Source organism: Budorcas taxicolor, chromosome 2, assembly GCF_023091745.1.
Source record: "Budorcas taxicolor isolate Tak-1 chromosome 2, Takin1.1, whole genome shotgun sequence".
Lineage (NCBI taxonomy): Eukaryota > Metazoa > Chordata > Mammalia > Artiodactyla > Bovidae > Budorcas > Budorcas taxicolor.
The window spans coordinates 151,995,517-152,023,151 of record NC_068911.1 but is presented as its reverse complement, the minus strand read 5'-3'; the positions used below and the strand labels follow the sequence as shown (position 1 = coordinate 152,023,151).

General features: G+C 58.0%; 3 protein-coding genes across 11 annotated transcripts in view; all 3 read right to left on the bottom strand.

Moving 5' to 3' along the window:
• Window positions 1–1,724: 1,724 nt before the first annotated feature.
• Window positions 1,725–9,025, bottom strand: GMPPA (GDP-mannose pyrophosphorylase A). 5 transcript variants are annotated; one of them, XM_052657456.1, is made up of 14 exons: window positions 8,945–9,025; window positions 7,984–8,044; window positions 7,781–7,878; window positions 6,475–6,578; window positions 6,031–6,217; window positions 5,609–5,668; window positions 4,420–4,550; window positions 3,748–3,762; window positions 3,257–3,391; window positions 3,053–3,150; window positions 2,840–2,886; window positions 2,536–2,628; window positions 2,257–2,425; window positions 1,725–2,003 (listed from the first exon to the last, which is right to left on the bottom strand). In XM_052657456.1, the coding sequence occupies exons 2-14, from the start codon at window positions 8,021–8,023 to the stop codon at window positions 1,903–1,905; spliced, it is 1,278 nt and encodes a 425-aa protein (XP_052513416.1). In that variant the 5' UTR covers window positions 8,024–8,044; window positions 8,945–9,025; the 3' UTR covers window positions 1,725–1,902. The 5 variants fall into 5 exon arrangements, with proteins under 5 accessions (XP_052513416.1, XP_052513408.1, XP_052513424.1 ...); XM_052657448.1 differs by having other exon boundaries at window positions 8,710–8,983; XM_052657464.1 differs by having other exon boundaries at window positions 7,984–8,038; window positions 8,710–8,983.
• A 650-nt stretch (window positions 9,026–9,675) lies between these two features.
• On the bottom strand, window positions 9,676–11,849 carry SPEGNB (SPEG neighbor). Its single transcript, XM_052653404.1, is given in 7 exon segments — window positions 9,676–9,704; window positions 9,707–9,813; window positions 9,996–10,011; window positions 10,014–10,133; window positions 10,764–11,022; window positions 11,024–11,081; window positions 11,707–11,849. Coding segments are annotated over 7 exon segments (732 nt in total).
• Window positions 11,850–14,237: 2,388 nt separating this feature from the next.
• Window positions 14,238–27,635, bottom strand: part of SPEG (striated muscle enriched protein kinase) — a 58,397-nt gene continuing 44,999 nt past the window's right edge. For all 5 annotated transcript variants that reach the window (XM_052657584.1, XM_052657601.1, XM_052657609.1 and 2 more), the window contains 15 exons: window positions 27,151–27,303; window positions 26,935–26,977; window positions 25,601–25,669; window positions 23,356–25,357; window positions 22,715–22,846; window positions 19,559–19,675; window positions 19,244–19,411; window positions 19,023–19,145; window positions 18,703–18,870; window positions 17,969–18,575; window positions 17,264–17,503; window positions 16,960–17,183; window positions 16,056–16,131; window positions 15,682–15,831; window positions 14,238–15,322 (listed from right to left, as the gene is read on the bottom strand). In XM_052657584.1, the coding sequence (XP_052513544.1) occupies window positions 15,130–15,322; window positions 15,682–15,831; window positions 16,056–16,131; window positions 16,960–17,183; window positions 17,264–17,503; window positions 17,969–18,575; window positions 18,703–18,870; window positions 19,023–19,145; window positions 19,244–19,411; window positions 19,559–19,675; window positions 22,715–22,846; window positions 23,356–25,357; window positions 25,601–25,669; window positions 26,935–26,977; window positions 27,151–27,303 (4,465 nt within the window). In that variant the 3' untranslated portion in view covers window positions 14,238–15,129. The remainder of the gene's footprint in view (window positions 15,323–15,681; window positions 15,832–16,055; window positions 16,132–16,959; window positions 17,184–17,263; window positions 17,504–17,968; window positions 18,576–18,702; window positions 18,871–19,022; window positions 19,146–19,243; window positions 19,412–19,558; window positions 19,676–22,714; window positions 22,847–23,355; window positions 25,358–25,600; window positions 25,670–26,934; window positions 26,978–27,150; window positions 27,304–27,635) is intronic.

Here is a 27,635-nt window from a genome sequence, read left to right as displayed (position 1 = left end):
TCCCACGTTCTGGGTCATGGGATGTTCTTTTTGGGGTGGAGGGGGACTAGGCCCCTGCCAGACAGACTAGGCTTGAAGAGAGTGAAGAGCAATGGAACTTCTCTCCTTAGAAGCCCCCTCTCCACCTAAGCACACAGACAACAGTGACCTGCTCTGCCTGGGGTGGGGGGCACACCACAGAGACCTCAGCTTCACTAGCCCCCTCCACTTTTAACACTGACCCTGCCCCTGCCCCCACCCTCACTGGGCCCAGGAGGGGGTTCCTGGGGGCCAGGGCCTGACACAGACTTATTGGATTTCACGGTGTTTTGCTGAGAAAATAATTAAATTATCATATTTATGATGAAGCTGCCATGGCCTCCGCCAACCACTCGGAACAGAAGGGTCAGGACTGGGGGGAGCAGAGTAAGGGACCGGGCCCCTGGCCCCGTGGCCCCCCGCCCCCAGCCCTTCCCTCAGGGGCTGACCCCAGCCTAGAGGAGCCATCTGCAGCCCCCTGCGGACCCCACGCAGAGGCGACAGAAGGTCCAGGCTAGAGGCAAGGGACTGGAAGGACCAGGAGTGGGAACGAGGCAAGAGGCTGAGTCAAGGCAGACTGTATTGTAGATCAGGAGTGCTGAAACCCCCGGGTTGTTTCACAGGTGCTCTGACTCAGCCTGCAGGGGCCTCCAGGGGCTGGGAGGTCACACCTAGCCCAATCCCCAGGTCAGCCTCAGCCCAGCCCCTGAGAAAGCACATCTTTCTAAGTGCCCAGCTCCGAAGCTCTGAAATCCTGGGTTTTGATAAAGGCCCTGGCACCCTGCTGTCTGCCACCCCTGCCGGCTGCCAGGACCCCCTCCTCCCTCCCACCCACACCCTGCCCCCCACCCAAGTCTCTTCGGGTAATTAGATTCCTCTCAATTAGCAGATTACGATCATTACCAGCTCATCTGGCAACTAAGCTCTGCACCCACAGCTGGGGAAGGGGGGGGCACCAGGAGGGGCACACGGGGGTCACGGGTGAACACCAGAGAGAGCTGGGTTTCTCTGGGGCTTCAGGAATGTGGAAGGAAGACTGAGGACCCTCCACCTACCCACCCACCGGCCCGAAGAGGGCAGAGCCAGGGTGTGGGAGGTGGCCAGGGCTCCTCCCCTCCCAGAATGAAGTAGCTCCCACTGTGCTTCTGGAGAGAAAGGCAGCAGCTCAGGCCCATCCTGCCTGCCAGGGACTAGAAGACAAGAGATCCGACCTCGGGCGGGGGAGAATCCCCCCATCCCGCCAAAAGCCAAGCTGGGAGCAGATGGAGCTGGCAAAGTGGAAAGCGGGCCGGGACTGGGCAGGAACCAGAGAGACCGGACACCAGGTGATCCGACCTTGGGCCCTGGGTTCCCAGGCCCAATTCCCATGCCTGCCGCCTGCACCCTACTGGCCAACCGAAATCCCTCCCCCTTTCCCCTGGAACCCTTACACTCCAGAGCCTGAGCCAGGCCCAGTGAAGGGGAACAGGGAGGCAGCATCGGGGTGAAGGCAGGTCCTGTGGGCTAGGAGCCTGGAGGGCCTTCCTCCAGAGCGGCAGAGAGGCTGAGGCTGTAGGAGGGGGAAATTTACCAGGGCTCCAGATTCATTATTCATGAGCCCGCAGCAACGACTCCAATTTAAATGCTAATGTGGGGGGGCCTGACTCAGCTGCCCCCCTTCCACCATCACCCCCAGCCCAGGCACAAGCGGAGTCAGTGCTGGCTCCAGGGTTCACCCGGGTTTATTAGGGAGTGGAGAGGGAGGCCAGAAGTCCTCCGACCACCCACGTTGCTCCCCGTAAGTGCATCTGTGGAGAGCCTGCCTGGACAGAGGATGGCCATGCAGGCAGGCAGGAGCCTCACGGGAGCAGATGGGAGTTCAGGGGGGCCTTCTGGCAGGCCCCCTCAGAGGATGATCTGGTTGGTGAAGCTGCGGCTCAGCTCCTTGTGTGGCAGAACAATCGAGTTCAGGATGAGCACCTCGGCAGGGATCCGGACGCGGCAGCCTGCAGTGTGGACCAGGGCACCAGGGGGAAGCCGTGGGGAGGGGAGGTGAGGGGCAATGAGCTGGGGGCCACCGCCCTCCCTGCCCATCTGTGCCCCCTGTGACTCACACAGGACCTGACACACAGCAGACACTGGGTAAATGTTTGCTCAAGGAAACACACACAGACACAGACACAGGCACACAAATGCTCTCACAGGGCATGGCCATCACCTGCAGAAGTTTCTCGCAGCCAAGCACCCCGGAAAGCATACCTAGGATAGTGATGGCAGGCAGCAGCTTCCCGTCCTTGAACAGGCTCTCACTGTCCATGTGGGCTCGGGGATCGTTGGGATTGGGGTCATTGGGGGTACCCTCCACACGGGCCCAGCGCCCCACGGTGCTCCCCCAGCCCACGATGCTGTGCAGAACACACGTGTGCTCCTGACAAACAGCAAGCAGGGAGTGAGGGGCCAGATGCAGAGCCCATGGGGCGCACCCCTCCGCTTGGCCTCTGGGGGCGCCACGTGGGTGGCATGGGCCTGGGTGCCTACCTGCAGTGTGGCTCCGTGGAGGACGATGCTCTCTCGGAGCCGCACGCCCTCACCTATGGTCACACCCTCCCCAATGGAGACGTTGGGGCCCAGCTGTGGAGAATAGCACAACCATAGGCCTTGGAGGGCCCCAAATCCAGTCCCCTCACAGAACAGATAAAGGGGAAGGGACCTGCTTGAGGCCACCCTACAAGCCGTGCACGAAGGAGACACCCCACCCTAAGCTCGGGAGAATCTGTACTGCCCCACCCATCCTGATGGCCACCTCCCTCCCTCCCTTCCTCTGGGTTGGGCCACTGCTTACCACCGCCGATGGGGCCACCTTAGCCGTTGGGTGGATGTAAACATTTCCTAGAAGCAGAAGAAAGGACTGGGGGCACATGCCCCTAAACCACACCTGGTTCAGGGAGTGTGGGGCTAAGACTTCACCTCTGGATCTGTGACCGGGAGTCACAGCTCAGAGGGGAGGGGGGCTGGGCTGAGGGGCAAAGGTTAGGGATTAGGGCAGGATGGGTACCTCGAATCCGTGGACCCCCTGGCGTGTGCTTGGCCAGGCGTTCTGGGTGAGTGAGCTGGTACTGGCTCAGATAGAGGCGGGAGGCATAGAGGGCTGAGCTGGGGGCCAGAAAGTGGAACAGGGGCTCAGGGGCCAGCAGGGCCTGCGCCCATTGCTCCAAAGTCTCAGATGACCCAACCACTCCATCAGAGGCTGCTCCCATACCCTGCAGACTTGATCTGGCTCCAGATCCCATCAGTGAGATGCACGTAGATCTGGCCCTGCCCGGCCAGGGCAGAGAATACGTCCTGCTCCAGTCGGATGGTACCTGCCCCGGGCCATAGGCCTGAAGAGTCCTCCCTGGCACAGAGGGAGAGATGCTGACATCTGTTCCCCAGCTGAGCCCGACTGGGGGCCAATACAATCTCCTGGGGACAGGAATCAGAGTGAATCCCACCACCTCTCCAGGTCTGGTCAGATCTGCTCCAGAGGGATGCTCACATCTCAGGAAGCTCTCCCATCACCCTTGCACACATCACTGGCCTCTCCCCACTGCCACCCCCCGAGTTGCTGCATCCCCAGGCACAGACCTGCTGCCCATCCTGCTTTACATCCAGAGGGAGTTCGACCAGACCTAGGTTCTCCCCCCTTTTCCCATTCTCCCCGCCATCCGCCCTCCCTCTCAACTGGATGGAATGAAACACAGACAGACTCACCCCAGAGGAAGGCAGCTGGTGAGGGCAGAGACAGTCACAGAAAGAGAGAGGGAGAGAGAGATGGTGGAGATGCCAGCTCAGCAGAAACAGAGAGGCCAGGAGAGATGGAAAGAAAAGCAGAGAGATGGGTGGGAGTGAGAAAATGGTGATGCGTGAATGAGGCATGAGATGGGAGATGGGCAGGGGAGGAGGGAGTGAAGACAGGGATCCACAGAAGGAGCAGGTCCCAGCCTAGGATGACGACCCTGGGCTGTGGTTGATGGTGAGCAGGGCTCTGGGGCACTGTGCTCCAGGGGGAGCCTGGGCCTGAGAGTACGGGTGTACACACGTGCACATGTGCACGCGCACACACAAGCCTGTGTGCACCCGTGTGTGCGTGTTGCCGTCTGTTCAGAAAGGCATCTCTGGGACACTCAGGGCTTGAGAGAAATGGACCAGAAGGGGAGTGGGCAGGCAGTGACAGAAGAGGAACTGAGATGGATAAGGAAGAGGGACAGAATGAGGTTAGGAAGGGAGGGATGGGGAGGTTCGGCTGGAGATGACAAGTGGAGACAAGAAGGACAAGGAAGGTGAGCGGGTAGATGTGGAGCCTGCAGAGACTGGGGGGGAGGTGGCGCAGGGGGTCAGTGACCAGGGGCACTTGGGGTCACAGGGTCATGGGGCCTGCCTCACAGTTGCCCATCCTGCTGATTTCGCTGGAAGACATCCCGGAGGGGTTTCAGGGCTTCCGGGGAAAAGAGGTAGATGCCGCAGTTGATGATGTCACTGACGAACGTGCTGGGCTTCTCCACATAGTGCAGGACCTGAGGACAGAGTAGGCTGGGGTTAGGGGAGGAGAGGCCACTGCCACCACCTCTAAGACCCCCTGAGCTCCAGGTCCTCCCTGCTGCCAGAGTGGTCTTCCTGCAATGTAGACTGCCCCTGGCTGCTGGCCTTCACCTTCAAGGTAAGTCTGAACTACATGCCTTTCTCCTCTCCACTTCCCAGTGTTTCCGGAATACAACTCCATGGTATCGCATACCTCCTCCGGGAATCCCCCTTCCCATCTCTTTATCTGAAAAACTAGGCTTTCAAAACCCAGTGTGAGTCCACGCTGCCCCAGAGCTGGCTTCTCAGATCCGGGCATCCCTGACCTCTGGCCACACCTCACATAGCATTTGTATCATTTGTGATGGCTGGATTTCCCACTAGTCTGAGATCCTTAGAAACAGGAACTGTCCTTCAGCTCTACTTCTCTTACACCTAGCTGGTGCCTAGCTCAAAACTTCAAAATAAAATTTATGCATGCACATGTGTGTGTACATGGATTTTTAATACTAAAGCTGGAACAAATAAAAGGGGTATGTGAAAGGCTCAGGGAGCTTCACAAACAAGGACAGAGGCTCTCTGCCTTGCTGATTGTGCTCTGACTTCCGTAATTCTGGAGACACTATGTGGCTTCCTGCCTCCGGGCCTTTGCACATGCCGGTCCCTCCATATGCAGTGCCTTCCCGTCTCCTTCATCTAAACAGATCTTCTCCAGGTAGCCCTCCCCTCTCCCAGCCAGGCAAGGCTGGGTTGGGCCTCTTTTTGTGCTCTCATAGCACCCCAATCATTTATCTACTGTGACGCCTTCACTCTCGCAATCCCTCTAGAAGGGGTACAAGATGAACGACCGAGGACATGCCCTACTTGTTTGACAAGAGTGGGGCCACCCCAAAGTGGTGCAGCATTTCCAGAGGTGGAGTGGTTGGAGAATGATGACACACACAGGCCCTTCACTCCCTCCTCCCATACCCATCTCCTATCTCATGCCTCATTCACTCATCACCATGTTCTCATTCTCAGAGCAAGCACCGGCCAGCCCCTTCTCTGCTCTCACCTCATGCGTCTGTGGATTCTCCACAATGCAGCCATAGTTGAGGGATTGTGTCCTGTTAGCCTGAAAGACAGACACACAGAGACAGTGACCTGCTAGCTCCAGAGCAGCAGGGTCTCTTTCCTCTGTCTTTCTTTCCCTCTCCTATAGCACCTGGCACGCACCTCCACGGCAGATAGGGCTTCAGCAAGGGTGAGAACTGACAGCTGCCGCCACCCCCTCACCCGCTCCCTGTGGCTGAGCAGCCAAAGGGCTTGGGATCTCCACCGCCACCTCCACTGCTCCTGGGGTTTCTGGCACAACTCCCTCCTGATGCCCGTTCCCAGTCCAAGCCCCTGGGCTGCCTCCCCGACACCCTGCATTCCAGAAACATTTCTGGATCACACCCCCTTGGCACCTTCCAGCACCCCCCGGGGTGCCCTCACCGTGGTGCCAAGGAGCAAGAAAGGGTGTGGCTGGTGTCTGTGGACATCCAACATAGCGCTCAAGGGAAAGTCGGAGCAGACGTCAGCGTTGAGCACGAAGAAGGCTTCAGGGCCTCCAGCCAGGATCTGGTCCCGGAAATGGTAGAGACCACCCCCTGTACCCAGGGGGGCAAATTCCTGCAGGTACCTGTCCCCAAGGACCCCAGGGCCAGCTCAGTGAGATCAGAAGAGACAGATATGAGAAGCCTGGGTACCTGACTCCTCCTGCTCTGAGGTACACCTGCCCGCGGTTCACAGAGAAAATAAACTCAGGGATTCACAGATGCCCCAGTAAGAATCCTCCTAGTGTGCGAGAGTGAAGTCCAGTGGATGGACCCCACTCCAGAGAACCAGAAGTTTAGGGCACTGCCCCCCAACCCCCACACCACCCATGGGCACAAACACCTGATGGGAAGGTTAAACTCCTGCTGGGCAGCTTCCAGGAACCGGGTGAGGGGCTCATCAGGCTGGTAGAAGCCAATGAGCAGAATCTCCTGCATCCCAGGGACCTGGGCACAAAGGAAGAGGTTGGAAGAAAAAAATATCTGATAGGAAAGAATGAAAATGGGGAGTAATCCCTGGTGCTGGCCACAAAGTCTGGAGACCACAGTTTCCTTCTCAGCTGTGAGGCCCCTGGGCACTCACTTTACCACTCTGGCCTGTTTCCTCCTCTGGACGATGAGGAAGTTTGGAGAAAGTCTCAGTCCCTGATGTTTTAATCTTTTATTATTCTATTATCCCCTGCCCTCTCACATCTGAATTGGGGCTCACCCTAGGGAAGATTTTGCCTACCAAGCTGTATTAAATAACCCATTCATTCCCCCACCCCAATATTTATCATCTGTCAATCTGAGCTTGAGATGAGGATATAATTTATCAAGCGCCTATACTATACTAGCAGAGAAGGCGATGGCACCCCACTCCAGTACTCTTGCCTGGCAAATCCCATGGACAGAGGAGCCTGGTAGGCTGCAATCTATGGGGTCGCTAGGAGTCCGACACAACTAAGCAACTTCATTTTCACTTTTCACTTTCACGCGTTGGAGAAGGAAATGGCAACCCACTCCAGTGTTCTTGCCTGGAGAATCCCAGGGATGGCGGAGCCTGGTGGGCTGCCGTCTATGGGGTCACACAGAGTCGGACTTGGACGCGACTGAAGCAACTTAGCAGCAGCAGCAGCAGCATACTAGGCACTTTACAAACACAATTGCAAGCTTTGCCACCTCACAATGCAGGTTTAATCATCTCTGTTTTTACAAATAAGGAAACTAAGGCTCAGAAAGACTGGGAAATTTGCTCATGTCCTTATAGCAGGTAGAAACTAGATTCAAATAAAACCCTGCCTGCTTCAATACCAAAAGTAATAAAGAAATTAGCTCCTCAGTGAGCAAATGTATGAGTTCTGTGCTTTGCTATCATTAAGGTTCCCCCAGCTACAGCGTTAAATTGTCTCTAAGATTTTTGCCTGATCTCACATTCCATGCTTTAAAAATAGGAGTGGAATCTGAGCACAAGGCCAGATGAGAGACTAGGTTAGGGCAGGAGGGCAGCCGTACAGAACAACTCCAGGGGGCAACATCCACGTTTTCATTTGTAAATGGTGGTCCCTGAAGTTATGCCTTGTGGGAAAGTCATGGTTGGAAAAGGGGGAAATATGGCATGAAGGAGATGAGCAGGAAGTGAAGTGGGAGAGGGGAGCCTATGGGGTTACCTGGGCACAAGCCTCAATATGGTGCTGGATCATAGGCACCCCCGCCACAGGAAACAGGGGTTTGGGCACCTCAAATGACAAAGGCCTGAAGCGAGTCCCTGGGAGAAGAGAAAGAAGCACATTTCAGCTTCCTGCTTTCCTCTGCGCCCACCCAGTCAACCACTTCAGCCCAACCTCCTCCCCTCATTCCCCTGGCTCCTCACCCTTTTGAGGGCCTCCAATCAGGATCACAGCTTTGAGCATGATGGCGATTGCTACCTAATCCTCAAATCCCAAGAGAGAAGTCAGGCTCAGATCTCACAACTAAACCCAGGAACCTGATTCATACCCTAATTAGGCCCCAAACCCCAAATAGTAACACTTAGCCCTCTCTAAGGATGTAAATCCAAAGTTCAATATGCATCTGCCCAGGACACAACACCTCATATATTTCACACAACTCAAATCCCAGCCCAGACTCCAGCTGGCCTTCAAACCCCACAATGAATCCACCCAAATTCTGGAATTCACACCCCACAATTTGACCCCTAACAGTCTTCCCTCTGGCCACAGATTCAGCAAACTCAGAAACTCAGCAAGAGATACCCTTCTCAGATCTCAAACCTCAAGAAACCTAAACTCCAAACCCATCAATTCCCAACTGTTGCATCCTGACTCTAGATCTTAAGTCCTGTACCCCAACAGTGAACCCTGAATATTGAACCTCAGACCCTGAGTCCCAAATATCTAACTACAATCCTAAGAATGGCTCCCAAGTACTGAACTAACACTGATGCGTATATAATGCATCCCAAATTCAATTTAAAATAAACCTGAGCGACTGAACTGAACTGATATACAGGCTGAAACTGAATCCTAAAACTAACCTCTAGGTGATGAACCCTGAATCAAAAGACAGATTCCCTTAGAGTCCCAAACACCGAACCTACCAAGCCCTGAGCACGGATACTGAAGAGAAGTACTGAATCTCTGGATTCGCAGAACTGATTGTTGACCCTCTGAACCCCACACCTGACTAATAAATCCTAGCCTCAAGCAGCCAGAGATTTTGGGACCAACACAAGAGCGTTAGGGCGGAGAGCCAGTCAAGAGCTCCGAGCCGCTCTCGGTCTACCGTCCTCTGCCCTCTAACCCTTTCGGCACCCCTCCATCAGCTCCCTTTACCACTAGTCCCCTTTCGCCAGATCTGTCGCCCGCTACTGCTTGCTCCTTCCGCGCACGTGTCTTCTCGCAACTCGCGATAACTCCTTCGCAGAGTCTGCCGGGAATTGTAGTTCTTAACTAGCCTCTTGCTTTCTAACCAAGAGCGAGAAGGTGAGATTTATGGGAGAGCACGGGGGCGGGGCCAAGGAATCGAGTGGGCCGGATCCAAATTAGAAGAATGGAGCCTGAGAAACTGAGATTGGAATTTAAGATTAGGACCTGAGCTGTCTGGGAAAAGGCCCAGGGGTATCAGCCAAAGCAGAGAGCCAGGTCCCAGGGAAGAGCGAGGCTAGAGACCTGAGGGAGTGTGGCCAGCCTTGAGATGGACGGGGCCAGAGTGCACATCCCCCAGGAGAAGGTGGGGCTTGAGCTATGCAAACGAACACAAGACGAGTGATAGACTTCGTAGTGCAGGAACTTTTTGACCCTGAGAAGAAGTCATATCTCAGAGTCACTGTCTGCAAAATGAACCACTGGACTAGGCGCCCTCCAAACATTCTGATCCCAACATTCTGTGACCTTGGTGTGTTGATCTGGAATAAGTGTGGGTGCAAGTGCAGGGGAAATGGCGTCTCGAAAGAACAGAATAGACGCCGCGGGTCAGAGAGCAGCTTTATTAAGCAAGATGAAGGAGGGTTGTCTGACCCACCCACCCGGGGCTCCGGCCAGGGCGACGGGTCTGAGGATTCCTTTCAGGTCACATCCACGCGAGCGATGGATGGTCCATGCCCAGGCTATTCTCCACTTACACCTCGTACTTGCCGCTGTCCTCCGGCGTAGCCTGGCGAATAGTCAGCGTCGTGGTGGTACTGCAGATCTCAAAGAACACTCTAGGTGGGAAGAAGGGGAGGGCAGGGCCTGGGGTCAGTTTACGCGGGTTCCGCCCGGGGTACAGAACTCCGTTCTTCGCCGCCCAGGTCCCCGCCCCCTTCCCACTCCTGCCAGTTTCTGGACCCCGCCCCGCCCAAGCTCCCGCTCCAGGTGCTGTCCTTGTGCACGTCCCCGCCCTCACCTGTCGTCTTCTTGTGTTCCCCGTTCTTGGCCCAGCCCACGTTGGGCGCAGGCTCACCCAGGATCTCGGCAATCAGCGTTACCTTGGCGCCTTTGCGCGCCTTAGTGTTATCCGGTCCCTTCTGAATCTCCGCTGGAACTAGAGGAAGGGAGAGGGACTGCCACTCAGTAAAGGACCTAGAGATGTGGCAGGCAGGTCATCACCTCCCCAGCTAACACCCGTCTCTAAATACTAGATGGTTTTAAGCTCGCTGTGTGATGTTGGTCAGGTCTTTAACCTCGCTGGGGCATCATCTCCTCAACTGTCAAGCGGGACTAATCCCGCCCTTCGCAGAGGTTAATGAAGAAGGATCAATAAAGATTCTAGGGCTGAAAATCTGGAAATGTTCGCACATCTAGCGGTGCCTCAGAAATTGCCCTGGGCTGAGAGCCAGAAGACCAGGGCTCTAACCCTTGCCTCTGCTTCTGGCTCTGAGTGACCTTAGGGCCCTGGAAGAGCGTGACTGAAGCCCTTGGCGGACTTCTTAGGCCGGATGGGATGGAATTCTGGGGGTAGGAAAGGAGTACGCGCACGGCCGGCGCTGCGCCCTGGTCTGCGGCTCAGGCTGTGCGCGCCGGCCTGGTCTGCGGCTCAGGCTGTGCGGGGGCTGGGCCACATCCCATGCGGACTTGGGGAGGCCCAGCGGTAAGCGCAGCAAGACCAGGCTGTGGGCGCCCGCCAGCTGGTGCTACTCCGCGCAGTGACACTGCCCCCAAGGGCGCGTAGTACCTTTCACAAGGATGCGCGCCGAGCCGGAGCACTGGCCGAAGGGGTTGGTTACGTTGATGCTGTACTGGTTCAGATCTGCCAGCTCGCCATCGTGCACCACCACTGCCACTAGGTCAGGGTCCTTGAAGACATAACGACACTTGGGCCCGTCGCGCCGCTCCTTGCGGTCCTTGCCCCACCGGGTGAATAGGTCCGAGAAAGCCGAAACGCAGCAAGTCAGCTTCGCCGCGCTGCCCTCCATCAGCAGCACCACGTCCTTCGTCCTTCGGCGTCTCCAACACTCTCGGTGGCCCCTTCTCGCGCAGCTCCTTCCGGAACCTACCCACACGGTCCAGGTCAGGGCCCCAAGCTCTCATGACACGGCCCGGGCCCACCTGCAGCCCTGTCCATCTGTACAGCATCCCTTTCTCCCCACCACCACCCAGCCCACTAGACCCTTAAACGTGTGGGGGTGGGTAGGGAAGGCAGCTGCTCCTAAATTGTTAGTAAAATTGTCTACTCTGGCAGCCACCCCTCCACCCCTCAGAAACCGCTCTACTCTAAGTCCAGTGACCCTACAGGTACATGACACTGTTCTCAGTATCAGTTCAGTCGCTCAGTCGTGTCCGACTCTTTGCGGCCCCATGGACTGCAGCACCGCCAGGCTTCCCTGTCCATCACCAACTCCTGGGCTTACTCAAACTCACGTCCATCTAGTTGGTGATGCCATCCAACCACCCTTCCATTCTCCTCCCACCTTCAATCTTTCCCAGCATCAGGGTCTTTTCCAATGAATCAGGTCTTTGCATCAGGTGGCCAAAGTATTGGAGTTTCAGCTTCAGCATCAGTCTCCCCTCCCCCCCCCAAATACAGTATTCAGTCTATGCCATCCCCCAAATGCAGTTGTGAGTGTTCTGCAGCTCCAGCTTCCTTCCTCCAGCGGTTCTCCAGAGCTTCCCCTTACCTGTGGGCCTGGTAAGAGGCCTGGATGCGAATGGCTGCTTTCTGAACCTGGGGGTCGTTGATATCCAGCGTACGTCCAGGGGGAGGGGCTGCAGCAGAGCAGAACACAGCCGCTGGTTTTCTGGCAGGAGCCGCTTTGGACATCTGGGGAGCAGGACACAAACAAAGAGGTCTAGGCTGACACAGATATTCTGAACTTCAGGCTGTAAGTTCAGAACATCCCCCTGTGTGAGAGTGTCTAGGCTGACCTGAAGGTCTAGACTCGCTGTGAGGGCTCAGCTTTACCCTGCTGGGTGGCAGGCGGCATGCCCTTCCAAACGGCAGGGCCAGGGTGCAGGTAGGTGTTCAGCCCCAGGCCCAGGTTTTATACATGGCTCCCCTCCTTGCCTTCTTTGGCGTGGTTGACCCAAGCCCCCGGGGACCCCAGCCCCCATTCCCTGACCCACACAGTCTCCTTATTTAGCCTGAGAATGCCTGGGATGCTAGCTCAGCCACTGGGGCAGCCCCCAGGGGAAACCTGAGCAGCTCTGGGATGCACCACACGTCAGCACCTGGAGAGCTGGGCAGCTGGGCATGGCCCCATCCCCTTCCCAGAGCAGGCGCTATCAATCTCACTCCCAGGAGAACTAGGCACGCTTCAGGTCGACCGGAGACTCAGCTCCCTGCTGGGGCAGTTTACACTCAGGTCAGTCCCTGCAGAGAGAGACAACACATCTTCCTGGACACAGTCAGTTAAGGGGTGTGAGTGTTTGTGGAGGTGCCCTTGAATAAAGCCAGAGTGGTGATGGGCTTCACTGTCCAGCTAGCCAATTATGAGAGGCCCACGTGGCAGTCAGGACCAATCTGGAAACACCATACTCCCCCCAACCCCAGGAGTCTAGGGTTGTCATTTCTATGCTGTGCCTCCTGGTGGTAAACAGATAAACCTAGAAGGGACCTTAAGGATTTTTGAGAACAGCAGCCCCTCCTGCTGCCCCATTCCCACACTCCCCTCCATGTGACATCGTAGGGTCTGGCTGGGCTACACTGTCCCTGGAGATTGGTACTGACTCTGACACTCTAGGTCTGCCCAAGCTCCCTCCCTGGGCATAAGCTGGTGTATAGGGGGATCAGACCACCAGGGATGAGGGGGCTAACTCCTCTGAGATTTGCCTGGAGTCCAGTCCACCCAGGCCAGGGCACTAGATAAACCTTTCTTCCCTTCACTGTAACTGCCTGCCCAGGTGTGGAGGGCTGTCAGCTTTTGATCAGAGCAGTTTTGACAAGGCTCTGCTGACATAAATTACCTTTGCTCCTCCGGGTTTGGAACAAGCAGTTCACATGCCATTTCCAATGGAGATGAGAGGGAAGCTCAAGATCAGAGGGGGGACGGGAGAAGAATTTTACCATTTATCAAGATATGAGTTCAGGCACCTCATTTTTATATGAAAACACTTGCAGTGTGTAGGGGATTAGAGACTCTCACAGGCAAACTGTATATCTTCATCGCTAAAATGGCAGGTGGGAAAGGTGGCTCTCTGGCCCCTTCCAGCTGGCCCTAATATCCTGTTATTTTATGATGATGGGGTTTGGCTCTTCCCTTGTGTCCTGAGAAGTCAGAGAGGCTGGGCTGGGCAAAAGGTGGTTTGGACTACAGCCACGGGAGCCTCAAACTTGATCAGCAACACACCAGCACCAGCTCAATGTGCTCATGGTGAAAGGCTTTATTCATTTTACATGGCCAAGAACAGAGTTTTCAGTCTGGGGAGGGACAGGGGGGCACAGTCCCTCTGGACACAGGAACTGGCTCCCCCTCCATCCACCTCAGGGCAGGGCAGCCCAGTTACAGGACCCAGTGACCCTTCTGTGGCACTGCAGGAGGGCAGCGAGAGTCAAGGCACCTTAGCACCCAGTGGATCCCTGGCTTGCCGTGGGAATACGGCCAGACTGAGTGTCCCTGGGCCCCAGGGAAATCCTCATCTATGGCCCCATCGCAGCAGGCGTACTGACAGCACTCACAGCTGCCCCGTGTGTGCTGATTGGTGCTCTGACACAGAGGGTGGGCGCATGAGCCTGTCCTGCTTTCCTCTACAGCTCTTATCACCATCTCCTCTCACCAATCATCATGATGAAACCCCCTCTGCTCCAGGGGTCAGGACAAAGCTGCCCTGTCCCCTGCCCTGAGCCAGGATGGGGGTATGGGCTGGTCCCTTCCAGAGCCCAGGAAGGGCTCCCATTGTGATGATGGAACATGTGAGAAGAGGTGGGGGCCACCCATATGGTTAGAGGCTGGGGGTGGGGATTCAGTGGTCCTGCCAGGATTTCAGAAACTTTAGAGGGAAAAACACACCCACATCTTTCCTCTCTCAAGGAATAAGGGACAGGTGAGGGGCCAGGAGGGTCAGGTGCAGGGGAGGAAGGTCCTAAGGTGCTAGGTGGTATACCTTGGTTCTCACTGGCCCAGAAAAGGCTGGAATGCCCCGTCCCAGTACCCTAGCATCATGTATGCGCTGTACCCCCCGGCCATCCCTCCCCATAGACCACACACATAGGTCCTGCTGCTTGTTGTTTTTATTTTCCTTGTGACAGACAGACAGCTGCACAGACAGCTGGATGGCTGGAAGGGTGGGATGGGGATGGTCAGGACAACATAGGCAAGAGGGATTGGATGGCAGGGAGACTTCATAAAAGTCAATAAATAAATAAATATGAATGAGAAGGAGGGTGAAGGCCACAGAGAGGCGGTGGGGACATCCTTGGGCCAGCGCAGAGGGCCCAGCGCTGCGTTCACCGGGATAGGAGGAAAGCGCTGCTGGCTTGAGACCCCGCCTCCAGCCTTCAGCCCTCCGCACTTCTTCTGGGGAGGCTGGCCACTGGCCACGCGCCCCGACCTGAGTCCTCTCTCCTCTCCCTCTCCCCCGTCGCTGCCCTCTCTCACCTACTGCCTCTGGCTCCCAGACACTGTCTCCACGTCCTGTCCCTGCTTCAGTGACACTCCCAGCCCCTGGCCTGTAGACACCCTGGGCTCCCCCCCACTTTCCTCCTCTCCATTCATTCACACCCTCCTGGGTTGGCTCTCCCCGAGATACTCTGTCTCCCTCCCCTGGAACCTCCGTGGAGTCTCTCCCTCCCTATGCCTCGGCTTCTTTTCCTCACTTGCCCATTCCCTCCTTGTCCCTCTTGACCTGATCCTGACCCCACCCAGCCTGGCCCATGGGTCTCCCGCTTTGGCTCCAGCTGGGTGGCATTGGCCAAAGCCCAGGGTCTCTGTCCCCACAGGTCCATGAGGTAATAGCCCGGCCGGATGTTGCTGCTGGTGGTGTCCGAAGCCCCCCCGGCCCACCCGGCTCCGCGGGGGCCCTGGAATGTCCCGGGGCGTCAGCGGAACCCCGAGTCAAAGCCCGAGGCCGGGCTGTGGTCCGAGGCCGGGCTGTGGTCCGAGGCGCTAGGGGCTGCCTGGGTAAGAGCGGAGCAGCACCTTGTGGCGGGTGGCGGCCTCGGCCCTGCGGCGCCGCTGCTCACCCAGGAACTCTTTGAGCCGGTTGGTGGTGAAGGTGAGCGTCTGGCGGCGCAGTTTCATCAGGTAGGCATCCTGCAGCCACGGGTGGGCCAGGCAGTCCTGCATGGAGGGCCGGCTCCTGCCAGGCCAAGCCAGGGACAGTGAGGCTGGAGGCATGGCTCCCAGAGCAGGACAGACTCCACCCTCCCAGAGACAGGACTCCCAATCCTGGATTCATCCCTAGGGAGTGAGCTTGGACAACTCTGGGACTCAGTTTCCCAGTCTCTGAAATGGGGACAATGATTCTGCCTGTGTCATAGGGCTGTTCGGGGCTTTAAAAGGTGGCAGAACAGCCACTTAGGAAAAGTAGGAGTAGTAACTGTAATAATAGCAGCAGCAGCGTATTACTGGTGTGGGGTAGGAGTTGGGGGGCTTAGGTGTGGGCTGGGCCAGGGAGAAGGTCATGCTGGGAGGCTGGCAGGTATGAGACCCACTCACCAGGGATGTACTGAGAGGACCTTTCGCAAGAAGAGGGTGGCACTCTGGGATGTGTTGGGGTACAGCTGGAAGGCATCAAAGCGGCCCCCCACAATGCGAGCTTCTGTTTCCTGGGGGTCTGGCTCATAGAATGGGGAGCGTCCACTGAGCCTGCAGAGGGGACAGTTCAGTTAACAGATGCAGACTGAGCGTCAACTCACAGGTCCAGGGGGACAGCAGTGTGGGGGTTTCTAGGGGCACAGCACTCGGGGACAAGGATACCTGGGTACTTGTGTGTGTACATGCATGTGTGTATGTGTGCACGACTCGTGCACATGCATGTGTGGCTGGGGAGGTGGGGGTGCAGGCAGAGGGCGGGGCCCGGGGGCACTCACATGATGTAAGTGAGCACACCCGCTCCCCAGATGTCCGTGGCAGAGCCGATGGGGTCTCCCTTTACCATCTCAGGAGCTGACAGGAGACAAGAGGCCTTGGTGAGCCAGCTTCCGGGTGGCAAGGGAGCAGAGAGAGGCAGCGTGTGCCAGTGGGGGCTTGGGAAGCAGGACGGTGCCCAGGTCACCAGACCACGGGTACAAGCACAGCAGCAGGCCCCGGATACTGGTGGGCTGCGTGGCCCCTGGGGGAGACTTGGGGCACCTGAGGAATCATCCCAGGCACTGAATGTGTGTGTGGGGGGGTCCCCAGAACTACAGAGGAGCTAAGAAGCAGATGATCACAAGCTCTCTCAGATCAGCTCCAAAGGTGGGCGCCCATTCACAAAGAGTGTGGCCAACACTAAGATTAAGAGCCTCTGAAGTCAGCCGGGCTGGCTCTAATCCCAGCCTGCCCCTTCTAGTGACAGGACCCTGAGCAATGTACTAAACCCATCTGGCTTTCCATCTCCTCTGTAAAGCGTGGCTTGCAGTTATTCTAGGGAATGGAGATGATGAACAGAGTATTTAGCAGGTAGCTAAATGGTAGCTAGTTTCCCTTATTTATATAAATTAATAATCAATTCTCCTGTCTTTATCACATCCTGGGTCTACCATGTACACTGATACTGAACAAACACCTCCCTACACCTCTGTTTCTTCTTCTGTAAAATAGGGGTAATACTATGCCAATCTCCACGGCTACTGTAAAGAAAAATTGAAAAAAATCCATGGAAAGGACTTAATTCGCGGCTCACATATAGTAAGTACTCAATATATGCCACGTATGTGGGTGAAGTGGGGTGAGCCCTGGCTGCCGCCCCTTTGCCAGTACCCCATTCCCCCTTGGATGGCATGGTGCCCTCACCCATGAACTCCAGTGTGCCTGTGCGGTGACCCAGGGGCCGCAGAGCCTGGGGGTTGTAGGGCTGGGCACTGCCAAAGTCCACGATCTTGAGGGCGTTGTCAGGGGCCAGCAGCAGGTTGTCTGGCTTGATGTCCAGGTGCAGCACGTGGCGGCCATGGAGGTAGTCCAGGCCTTGCAGCAGCTGCACCACATAGGTGGCCACGTCATCCTCTGAATACCGGAATCTGGAGGGATGGGGGTGTCAGAGGATAGCCGAGCCCAGCTCCGCCCACCCCAGCTCCTTGCCCCCCAGATGCCCAGCTACCGGTCGCTGAGTCCACAGAGGAGTTCCCGGTTGCCGCAGCTCTCGGCGATGAGCACGAGGTAACGCGGGGTGATGTAGGCCTCATGCAGGGCCATGAGCCGCTCGTGGTGCAGAGTCCTCAGCACCTCGTACTCCTGAAGGACCCGCCGCTTGCCCTCGGCCGCATATGGCACAATCTTAGCCACGAATGTTCGCCCGGTGGCATTCTCCCGGCAGGCACGCACCACACCAAAGCGACCCCTATGCATTGGGGGGCATATCATAGGCTCAGAGGAGCGAAGGGGCCCTTGTACTGTGCCGGCTAAGCAGAGGGTAAGCAGGGACCCCTGGGAGCAAGGATGCTGTGGTTCCCAGGGTGGGCCCTGGAGTTCACTCCTGAGATCCTGGGTTTGAGTCCCAGCTCTGCTCTTCACTGACTCGGCACTTCAGGCATATCCTGTAACTTCCCCAACCCATCCATGGAATGGAATAATGCAGCGTCCCTCTCAGCTGTGAAAATTAAGATCACGAGGCCAAAGCGCTGGGCATGACGCATGGCACAGAGAAAATCTGAACTGACTCATGCTAAGGACCCAGATCTCATCTTCCCAGGCACCCCCAACTCCCCAGGCAGGCTGGTCTTCTCTCTGAATCCCCATTGTTGCCGAAGCTCCATGCACTCCCACCTCTGTCTTCCTTCCCTCCCCCAGCCCTGGTCCCACTTGCCTGGCCTTCTCCTCCAGGAAGGTGTAGGGTTTCTGAGGGGGGCCCTGTCGAAGAGTGGTGCCCCCTGGCCCAGGAGCCCTGGGGGGACTACCCCCAGGGGAGCCTACCACCTCCTTGGCTGGGCTGAGGCTCACTTTGGTGGGCTCAGGAGGGGGCTCGGGGGCTGGGGGCTCAGGGGCTGGTGGTGCAGACACAAAGGAGGTCACCATATACAGGGGCATTGAGGAAGAGGCTGTTTTTACCGCTTGAGGGGCGGAGGCTGGGGTGGGGGTCCCAGTGTCAGGGACGGAAGACGTGGGCTCACTTGGGGAGTCCTGGGCACTGGGTGGGGTAGGTTCTACTTGCTGGACAGCCTGCAGGCCCCGGTGCTTTCGTGGGGGCGTTTGGGGTGGTGGACCCACAGCCTTGAGGGAGGACAAGGCCTGGCTCGGGGGTGCTGGGGAAGATGAGGGGCCAAGAGGGGCTGCCTGGGAGCCTGGGGGAGCAGGAGCTGGGGAGGGGCTCAGTGGAGGGGCCAGTGAGGTAGGAGCATCAGGAGGCGGGGCCCTGGCTGGCCCTGAGGTAACAGGGGCATCTCTGTGAGCAGCAGATGGCAGAGCTGAGGAATCTAAGTAGAGACAGAGAAAAGCATCACCATGGTGCCTTGGGGGCAAAACCAGGTGCTCCAAGGAGGGGCTGGACCCGGGGCTCAGTGACCCTGCCCTCCCTGGCCACCCCCGCCCTGTCCCACTGACCTTGCACGCCCCTGACGAGGACTTTCTCAGAAGGGTTGCTGAAAGGCCCTTGCCCAGCACGGTTGGCACAGGCCACACGGAACCTCACAGTCATGCCGACTGGTAGGTGGGTCACGTTGTAGTAGCAGTCGGGGATGCCCGAGCTCACGAGGTGCCAGGAAGACTCCCCTACAGGCAGCATGGGGCAGGGGCTGAGGCCACAGAAAAGGTGGCCCAAGCTCCCAGTGCCATCTGTGAGGAGCTCAGGGAAGGTACTTGTCTCCCCAGCTTCTCCATCCGCCACCTGCCTCCCACCCCTGACCAGCCTGCCAGTCCCTCACCATCCACCCGCCGCTCCAGCGTGTATGTGCAAGGTGCCTTGCTGTCTCCCGGCTTCCAGAGCACCAGTGCTGTGTCCTGGTAGGTCTGGGGCACCTCGGGAGGAGCTAGCTTTCCTGGGGTACCTGGGAAGAGAAGTGGAGCCCCAGTGAGCCCCTGCACCCCATTGAGGCCTGTCCCACCACCCGCATCACTACCTCCTGGGTCCCTGCCCTGGACTCACGAGCCACAGCCACGGTACAGGAGCTGGTGATGCTGCCCAGAATGTTGGTGGCAGAGCACTCGTAGAGCCCCGCATGCCGCTTGCCCACCCGGGGGATGCTCAGTAGCTGACGACCATCTTTGCAGGACACGATGATCACCGAGGGCTCTGACCGCAGGGACTGCTTGTCTGTGGGCAAAAGAGAAGGAGGGGCTGCAGAGTGAAGCAGCACACATGTCCTCTGGGCCCCTCAGCTGCCACTTCCCGCTGAACATCCCCTGGCCGTGGGGCCACTTGCCTACCCCTCTCTCTCTGGGGGAGATATGATCGCCTCACCTTTCATCCAGGAGATGTGGGGTGCAGGGCAGGCTGCCGGTAGGCAGAGCAGGGTGGCTGCCTCTCCCTCCAGCAGCACCTGGTCCTTGAGTTTGATGTGGAAGACTGGGGGAAAGTCTGAAGCAAGAGCAAAGATGGTCATGGGTCTGCAGGGACCGCGGCTCCCTCACCGCTGATGGAGGGGAGGAGGCATGTGAGAGCTAGCACTGCCTGCAGAGGGCAGAGTGAAAGGCCATCTCTTCCCAGGCAGATGGGGGAAGGAGAAGGTCTTGCCTTTGAGAATTTCCTTTGGGGTGAGCATCACTTTCCCAGGCACTTGCTGTGTGTAGAACTATTTTTCCTTTCACTGATTATTGAAGACATATTGTAGTTGCTACCTCGTATGTTTGTAAGTCACTTTAAGCACAGCCTGGCACTAAATAAGTGCTCTACAAACACCTGGTTTTGTTCTATTTTTGTTTATTTGGCTATGCTGCACGGCATGCAAGATCTTAGTTCCCTGACCAGGGATTGAACTCGCGCCCCCTTGCAGTGGTAGCACAGAGTCTTAACCACTGGAACACCAGAGAAATCCCTATAAGCACTTGCTAAGTAAGATGAAAACAAATATTGAAAAGCTACAATGGTTAAGCTCCTGCAATACCCATTCATTCTGGGGTACCACAGGGCAAGCGACAGGAGCTGGTGACCTGGCCTGAGACTCCCAAGACCGAACATGTGTTCAGTCACAATGTGCAATTTCAAAAGACCAAAAGTCAAGGCAAACCTGGGGCAGACCCTGCAAGTGTGTCAGTCTCCCCCATCCCTTGTCCCCCCTAGGGTCTGGGCACCTGCCCCAGACCTTCTACACCCTCGCGCATATTAGCTAAGTGAGAGCTTTTGAAATGGAAAGACAATATCTGCATGACCTTGGACCATATCTGTAAATTGAGGAAAATAATAACACCGAGCTCACAGAGTTGTCATGAGCATTCAAAGAGGCAAGTAAAGCGCTTAGCAGATGTCTAACATATAATAAACGCTCATAGATGCTAGCTTCTATTGTTGTGATTATTATCTCGTTAACATGCCCAGTGGAGAAGCCAGGCACAGACCCCCAAAGAGGCTGTTTCAGCAAAGCTGGCTTCACAGCAGGCTGGTGAATGGGCCCACGGCAGAGCTGCAGATGGCCACTGTCTTTGCTCCAGGTCTTTGCTAGCCTGTGGCTCATTAGTTCCCTGAGGATTTGCACTTCTGCTCCCTGGGAATGTCTTTTTAGAAAAATCCCATCCTGGTCTGGTGATGGTAGTGGTGTGTGTGGTGGGGGGGGAGGGGGTGGATTTCTTTCATGTGGACTGAGAGGTAGATACACCCGGGAGCCCTGGCTCCTGTCTGTCTGCAGAACCAGCAGGGGGCGGGGTGTGGATGAGCTGGGAGAAGAGGATCTGCCGAAGAGGCTGACAGGACGTCAGCCTGCCCCTTTTCCCACTGTACCCCAGCGTTCCCCTAGGAGGGCTCCCACACCCAGGTGCCATCAACATGAAGGGAATATGGTTTTGTCAATGACCACCTTCAGATCAAGGGAGGATACTGGGTAGCAGGGAGAGAGGGAGCCAAGGAGAAGGAGAGATGAAAGGTGACCCTGGTCCAGCTCTGCCAGTCCCACTCCCGATCCTCCCAGGGGCCAGCCCGACTTGGGAAGGAGGGTGTGGGGCAGCCTTCTTCCCGAGGGGAGGGGGCAGAGGATGAAGTAAGGAGACATGGCCTCTGCAAGAAACCAGCTGCACAAGCAACATGGAATCGGGAGGGGGGGGCCCAGGTGGGAAGGGATCAACTGTCCCCAGGCCTCAGGCTGGCTTCTCTCTCTACGCAACCCCCTACCCCTCCTTCACTGCCCCTGCCCCCACTGGCTGGCCTCCCTCCCTCCCTCTTCCCTCACTACAGCCCCCTCCACCCACTGCCTAGGGTGAGATGCCCAGACCCCCCCTCCCCACCCCAGCCAAGGACGGACGAGGTCACATGTTCAGTCACAAGCCCTGCTGAGATGCATCTGGAACAGTTCTGAGGAGTTTTATCGGAAACTGGAGAAGAAGAGATCTGTGACTGATAAAGGCCCTGCATGTAGCCCGGTGTGGTGGGCCTGCTCCTCTCTGCAGGTTGGTCTGGAAACCCTGGCCTCCTGAACTTCTGCCATCCATGGGTAATGCTCCCCACTTTCAAGGGGAGGACTGAGGTGACCCAGGGGGGAAATACCTCCCCCGCTGTAGCCCCAGGACACGTGGTCAGATAGACCAGGGCATATCCCAGGTGTTGCTCCTCCCAGCAAAGAGCCTCGGAGGTGGCTTGTCTGTTTGCAGAGCTTTTGGTGGGGGCAGAGTGGATAGGGAGGGGCGATCGGGTGTTTGGGGCTATAGAGAAATGGAAGGTTGAAGGCACAATCCAGACTGTGGGCCTCTAGGCTGGGAGAGAAAGAGAGTCTTTGGGAGCACGTTCACAGGCTTCCCAGATGGTTCATGGGGTAAAGAATCTGCCTGCTAATGCAGGAGACTCAAGAGACGAGGGTTTGATCCCTGGGTCAGGAAGATCCCCTGGAGTGGGAACTGGCAACCCACCCCAGTATTCATGCCTGGAAAATTCCGTGGACAGAGGAACCTGGCAGGCTATAACCATGGGGTTGCAGAGTCGCATGCGAATGAGAACTCACACAACAATCCTGTATACACACAGCACCAGGGGGTGTTGAAGGGCAGGGAGTCTGATCCTGAGCTCCATCAGAACCACACCCAGGGACAGAGACCTTCTGGGGGGCGGGGAGAGGGGGGGCTCTGGGTGCAGAGGGTCATACAGTCCAACTTACTACCAGCTCTGTGACTTGGACAAGCTATTAGCATGGCTAAGCCTCTGTTCCCTCACCTGTAAAATGGGCAGATGACAAGACTAGCTCCTAAGCAACGTGTGAGGGGTGAATGAGGCAATGCTTGTCAAGTGCTAAAGCACACTTGGTGTTGCTAATTAATGGCAGCTGAAGCAATTATGATGATTGTTGTTCTTTCCTGACTCCAGGCCCCCTCCACCACTGCCAGAGCTGCTCCACGCTACAACTTGTAGCCAAGTTGTACCCAGCTATAACTTCCCTGGGGCTCGCAGCGGGCTACTCACCCAGCAGGCCTGGATTACCTGACTCACTGCGCACATACTGGTGACCCAAATCCTCCTGGACACTACCAGAGAGGTTTGGCTGTGACAACCCCTTATCCTTCCGCAGCCGAGAGAGGCCCCAGCGCAGGCGGCTTCGACTTTCTGCAGGAGCTGTGAAGAATCAAGCCTGTGAGCACTTGCCTGGCCACTACCAGGGAATAGAGGACTTCTAGCCCTGACCCTTCACTGGTGGTTCAGTCGGTAAAGAATCTGCCTGAAATGCAGGAAACCCAGGGTTCAATCCCTGGGTGTTGGAAAGAGCCTCTGGAGAAGGGCATGGCAACCCACTCCAGTATTCTTGCTTGGAGAATTCCATGAACAAATGAGCCTGGCAGGCCACAGTCCATAGGGCCACAAAGAGTCACAAAGACTCGAAGTGACTAACACACAGCCTTGACACTGGCCGGCTCCTGCAACAGTCTCTATCCTTCAGCCTTCCGCCGCCCTAGTCCTGCCAGTTCTGTCCTGGGGGCCTCCAGAAATGTCTCCGCTTCTTTGCGCTGGGAGTCCATGACCCTCTCATTCTCCCAGCTCCTGACATATCAGCCCCGCCCCCGCCAGATCCCACCACACCTGTTTACACTTTCACCCTCCACTCGCCCCCTGGGGCCCCTTCTCACCCGAGGAGCCCGACGTAGCGCTGGCCTCGGAGCCCAGAGACTCTGCGGAAGGCGTGGCGGCGCCGGCTTGGGCGGCCAGCTGGTTTTGCGCGAGACCCAGGCGCCGCAGACTCTCGCCCTCGGATGTGGCCCTGCGCAGGCGGCCGAACAGCGGCGTGCTGCGGCCCGACGCGCCCCCCGAGTCCTCGCTGCTGCCGCTGCGCTGCAACCGGCTCGACAGCCGCTCCAGCGTGGAGCTGAGCCTCCGGCGCACCGTCAGCACCGGGGAGCCCCGCGCCGAGCTGCCGCCCTCCGAGCTCTCGCCGTCCCCGCCGCGGGGCTCCCAGGCCGGGTGGCGCTGCGCGGGCGGGGTCCGCCGCAGACGCTGGGACAGCGACAGCGAGAGGCGGCGCACGAGGCCCGGCTCCCCGACCGCCCTGAGGTCCTGCACGGAGCGCGAGCGCTCGGGCCGTCGCACCAGCTCCAGCGGCGTGCCCACCGGGCTGGGCCTGTAGATGCCGTCCTCCTCCTCAGCCCCGCGGAAGGGGCCGCGCTCCTCCGACCGCGAGCGGCTCAGCAGCCGCAGCCCCCGAGACAGGGGCGACTCCCGGCTGCGCTTGAACTTGGCCTCGAACACGGCCTCCGACTCCAGGTTCTCGATGCTGCTGCTGAGACTGCTCCCTGGCCTGCGGGGCACCGCGGGGACCCGGGCTTTTTCGGCTGGCCCTGGGGTTGCTCCAGCTCCCGGGAGCAGGCGCTTCTCGGAGGCTCCAGGAGGTGGGGAGGCCACCCTGGAGAACACAGCCGGGTGGGCCTTGGGCTCCAACCGAGATGCTGGAGGCCGAGATGCAGGAGATACGACTGCGCCCTGCGGGGGGCCTTGCGCCTGGCCCGGCAGCTGGAGCGACTGCATGATCTGCGCGTACGGAGTGAGCGGAGCCGCTAGGGTTTGCAGAGCTGTCGGGGGCTGTGTGGGCTTGGGGGCCAGGGCTGGTTCTGGCGTGGATTCTGGGGCCTTCTCTCGGGCAGGCTGCGGTGCTGGAGGCTGTGCAGCCTCACTGGGGGCGCCCACAGGAGGTTCTGAAGCCTTAGGGGTGCTGGGCTTGGCTGCACTGGGCCGCACGGGGCTAGGTGGTTGGGCCTCGCTGAGGGCGGACAAGGAGGGAGACTCCTGCAGCTTGCGGGCCCCCAGCCGGGCCACAGGGATCTCGAGGGGTGCCCCAGCTCGGCGGTGCCGGCCACGGGGCTCTGCCTCACCCTGCGAGAAGCTGCTGCTCTTCTGCAGGCCCCGAGCCTCAGGTGGGTGCTGGTGGTGGGGTGCTGCCTCGCTGGAGGCTGCCCGCGCCAGCCGGGGGTCCCGAGCCCGGCCCCCCAGGCTCTCCAGCAGGGGGCCCCTGAGGCCGCTGACCTTGCCATCATCGGGGCCACCCCTCAGCAGCCGCTGGCGCAGGGCCTGCAGCCTCTGGGCATACTCGCCCTCGCCCAGGCCTCCTCGGGTCAGGCGGGTGGCCCCCGGGCTGGGGCTTCGGCGCTGCGGCAGCTCAACGGACGCTGCCTTGTGCAGGCCCCGGCCCGGTTCCCTCGGCCCGGCCCGGGGCAGGGCGCTCTCAGCCGAGCTGCCCCTGCGGAGCTCTCCCCGCCGGGGGCTGGGCCCGGACGGGGACTCCTGGCCTGGGGAGGGGAGTTCCTGAGGGCTGGGGGCCTCCTGGTCCTGAGAGGGGGCCTTTCCTTGTTCCTGCCAGTCCATGGGGGTGGGCGCCCCAGCCTCCGGGGCCCCGAGGGCCTCATCCTCGGTGGGAATGTCGGTGAGGGACACCCGGGAGCCGGAAAACTCAGGCTGCAGAGGTCGGGGCACAGAAGGCAGCTCCTCCAGCTCTTCCTCTTCAGAGTCGGACGATGACGACAGCCCTCCACTGGGGGGTGGTCTTCGGGGCACAGCCACCCACACCCGCTCCGGGGGTGCCCGCAGCAGCTCCGGGATAGGGCGCAGCACCAGGTGGCACTTGTAGCTGATCTGGGAGCGCTGGAGACAGGGTACCCGAGTCAGACCTGAGGGCCCTTCGGGGCCAAACTGACCCACTCAGGCCCACCTTATCCTCAGGGGAGAAGGCCTAACGCAGGCAGACGTGGCAGCCGAGAGAATTAAAAAGTGTATGAAGATAGATGTGCAGAAGTGAGAGCATCTGACACAAAAGGCAGCGTTAGAGAGAGCAAGCTGTAGAATGTTGAAGATGAAGCCAGAGAGGTGGGGCCCAGACAAGTTTACCTGCCACCTCCTCCGGGAGAGGAATAGCTTTAGGTGATCCGTGCTCACCTCTGCACCCTTTGCCTGTGCCTGTAAACCAAGAAAGAGGGCCTGAGGCAAAGTCCTCCGTCAACCCTAACGCTCCGGCTTCAGCAGTGCAGAGATACTGTCCACAGGAGGGACAGCAGATACAGCAGCTTCGAGTCTGGGCTCCTCAGGCTCCCTTCCCAGGGGGGTCTGTCACAACAACTCCCACCGTCAAGGTGCCCACATGTGGACAAATTTCCTGAAGCTAAATGAAGAGGTTTCCCATATGGTGCTAGTGGTAAAGAACACGCCTGCCAACGCAGAAGACGTTAGAGATGTGGGTTCGATCCCTGGCTCAGGAAGATCCCCTGGAGGAAGACACAGCAACCCACTCCAGTATTCTTGTTTGGAGAACCCCATGGACAGAGGAGCCTGGTGGGCTACAGGCCATAGCATTGCAGAGAGGCGGGCACGACTGAAGCGACTGAGCACACGTCCAAGTACAGAGAGAGGACATCGGTGGCTCCCAGACTCCAGAACTTACACCAGGGCTCGAGGCCCTACCACGGCGCACTGGCTGCCCTGGGAGGCCTGTGCTCAGGCCTCTCACTTGAAACCTGCTCCCCAGTTTACCAACTGCCTTCCTAAAGAGCCAGAGCCCCAGACATCTGCAGCCTTGGTGGGCCAGACCTCAGATGCCCTCCTCAGCCACCCACCCAGGCTGTCCTTTTGAGAGCTTGTTTCTGATCTGAGAGACCAGGCTTGTATTCCAAGCACAGACACCAGAATGACCTCAGCCTTCTGTGGACCCAGCACAGTTCTCCATGAACAGTTTGCTTGTACTGGGTCATTTGCTGAAGCCCTCCCTCTGCCTGGTGCTACGCCCTGTGATGCTGGGGTTTGAAGATGAGTGAGAACTCTGCCCACAGGGAGCTCAAAACCAAGAGGACAAACCAGCCACGCCACCCACCAACCACAGTATGCAGGACTAGGGCAGGAGAGAGGTGAGCCCCAGGAGTGAGGAGGCCCAGGGCTGATCTCAAGAGCCAAGGAGAATTCTCATGAGTATCCCTAGGATGTCAGGGGAGGGGGCAGGTCAGACCTGTGCCTTGCAGTCTGTGATATTCCAATTTGAGCCTGTTTCCTTATCAACCAAAGGGGAGTGATAATACCTTCCTTTGTAGAGCTATTGTGAGGCTAACAGATTATATGTAAATAAAATGCATATCATGGTTACTGCACACAGGAGGGACTCAATAAATGGAGCTGGTAATAACATTCTCTCTCCTTCAACCTCTTCTACCACCGTTTTGGAAGACAAGACTCACTTTAAACCAAGGATGTTCGAGGGTCTCCTCTGCAGTAGGCCTCCTGTAAAGGAAGGAGTATTAAAAAGGTATTTAGCATTCATTCATTAAACGTTTGGGAAAATGGGGCCACTAAGGAGTTGGGGGACTGACTGACTGCAGGCAAAGGCTTGGGCTGGAATAGGGGTGGCGTGGGAGAACTCTGCAGCGGGGCGGCACCTTGGGCCTCGTACTCACAGCCGGTCCCGCACCAGCACTTTGATGAGGAAGCCCCGGGCCTCCCTGCTCAGGCTCAGGAACGTGGTCTCCTCAAAGGCCACGTTGTAGTTTCGGATGTTCATCAATGTCGTCCGATCGTTTTCCCCAACGAACGGGGAGATTCCGGTCAGGCTGCATGGGTGGAGAGGGCTGCAGTGAGGGTGGGGCACCAGGGGCTGAGAGGAGAGAGTAGGAAGCCAGCAAGAGCACAGGGCTGGGGACGTGAGTGGGTGCTGGGTGAATCTGGGCAGAACCTTGCAGATTCTTGCCCGTCCTGCCCCTACTCGGGCCCCTGACGGCAGCGCTGCCTTGAGCCCTGGGCAGCCAGACCCCTGCCCTCGGCCTGTGCTCTAGCAGACCTGTGCCAGCCCTCCCCCAGCTGCGGCCCGTCCCTGCAGTGAGGAGTCTGTGCTCGTGGGATATGTCCCCGGAGTCCGGCCCTTCCCTTTCTAGCCCATCTTCTG

What these genes read in the sequence shown, in the direction of transcription:
- GMPPA (XM_052657456.1), bottom strand. Translation starts at nt 8,023, where the DNA reads ATGCTCAAAGCTGTGATCCTGATTGGAGGCCCTCAAAAGG. An exon ending in AGGGGGTCCACGGATTCGAG is followed by an intron (nt 2,887 to 3,052) that starts GTACCCATCCTG and finishes TTCTGCTTCTAG; the next exon opens with GAAATGTTTACATCCACCCA. An exon ending in AGGTGGCCCCATCGGCGGTG is followed by an intron (nt 2,629 to 2,839) that starts GTAAGCAGTGGC and finishes TATTCTCCACAG; the next exon opens with CTGGGCCCCAACGTCTCCAT.